The sequence below is a fragment of the Bison bison genome, unplaced genomic scaffold (genome assembly GCF_000754665.1).
Source record: "Bison bison bison isolate TAMUID 2011002044 unplaced genomic scaffold, Bison_UMD1.0 scf7180017845532, whole genome shotgun sequence".
Classification (NCBI taxonomy): Eukaryota; Metazoa; Chordata; class Mammalia; order Artiodactyla; family Bovidae; genus Bison; species Bison bison.
In genome coordinates, this window is record NW_011476105.1 from 13,404 (window position 1) to 14,536 (window position 1,133).

General features: G+C 65.3%; 1 protein-coding gene across 1 annotated transcript in view; it reads right to left on the reverse strand.

The window, feature by feature from the left end:
- The window catches only part of LOC104985384 (alpha-2-macroglobulin receptor-associated protein-like), a 14,211-nt gene that overhangs the window by 4,792 nt on the left and 8,286 nt on the right, over positions 1–1,133 (reverse strand). The window contains exons 6-7 of the mRNA XM_010835536.1: positions 267–363; positions 3–207 (exon numbers count right to left, since the gene is read on the reverse strand). Of these exons, the coding sequence (XP_010833838.1) occupies positions 3–207; positions 267–363 (302 nt within the window). The remainder of the gene's footprint in view (positions 1–2; positions 208–266; positions 364–1,133) is intronic.

A 1,133-nucleotide genomic window follows, 5' to 3' on the forward strand; every position in this document is an offset into this window, starting at 1 on the left:
CCCCCCGTTCTGGAACAGTCTGGGCCCCGACGGCGCAGGGAGCACCTTCAGCCCCGCCCAGGGTCTCCAGCAGCGCGTGGTACTCCTGCACCTTCTCCTTGTGGTGCTGAAGCTCCCGCCACAGCTTGTCCAGTTCTTCGCTGGAGAACTTCCCAGAGGTCTTCGCCTGCACGGGTAGCGCCTCCGGTGAACGCCCCGGGGCCCACTCTCACCCGGGCCAGCGGGACCTCAGCACAGGCCCGGTTCTCAGCCTTCACCCACCTTACCGCGGGGCAGGGCAGGAGCCCAGACCTGACCACCTCCAGGGCAGATGGCGGGGAGACCACCCAGCGAGCCGGGCATGGGGATGGACCCCAGCAGGACCTTGGGCCGGGGCAGGGTCCAGGGGAGTCCTGGCCACTCCCCAGGGCATCGCCCCACCTGCCCAGGGGTAGGGGTGCAGGGTGCATACACACGAGGGAATAACGGGTCCTGGGCTCAGCCCCGAGGAAGCTCCCCTCTCCGGCCCCACCCCTCATGACCAAGGATGGCAGGTCCCAGAGAGAAGATCCCCACAGCCCCCGGCCAGCTGGCACCCCCACCCTGGCCGAGCTCACAGAACCATCCACAGGATCCAAGCGCAGATCACACACAGATGACCCCGGACACAGGTCTGACCCCTGTGGGCCCATTTACATGCAGGTTATTTCAAAAAAAAACACTGCACTGCTACATGATCAGCAGTTGGCTGACTCCGCAGACAGAGGGCTGACTCCTACTTACACGCAGGTTCTCCCTGGGCAGGGAACGGTCAGTGCCCCCGCTGCCCGCCCTGTTCACAGGTTGACAGTTCAGGCACCAAGTGAAAAGAGCCGCTCATGACACCCCGAGCCTGCGTTTCTAACCACAGGTTCATGAGCACGCTTGGCAACGCGCGAGGCTCAGGCCCCCATGTGCCACGAGAAACTCCCATGCAAACACACGTTGCGAGCTCCTGTTCACAGCAGCAAGCACTCCAGGTGGGGCAGACACGGGACTACAGGCCAGCGGGGCCGGGGAGGAAGGCCCGCGGGGTGAGACAGGCTGCCCCGGGCAGGACGCCAGGGCCGAGGGTGGCTCTCGGCAGAGGGTACCCTGTGCCACAGCTTCTCCAG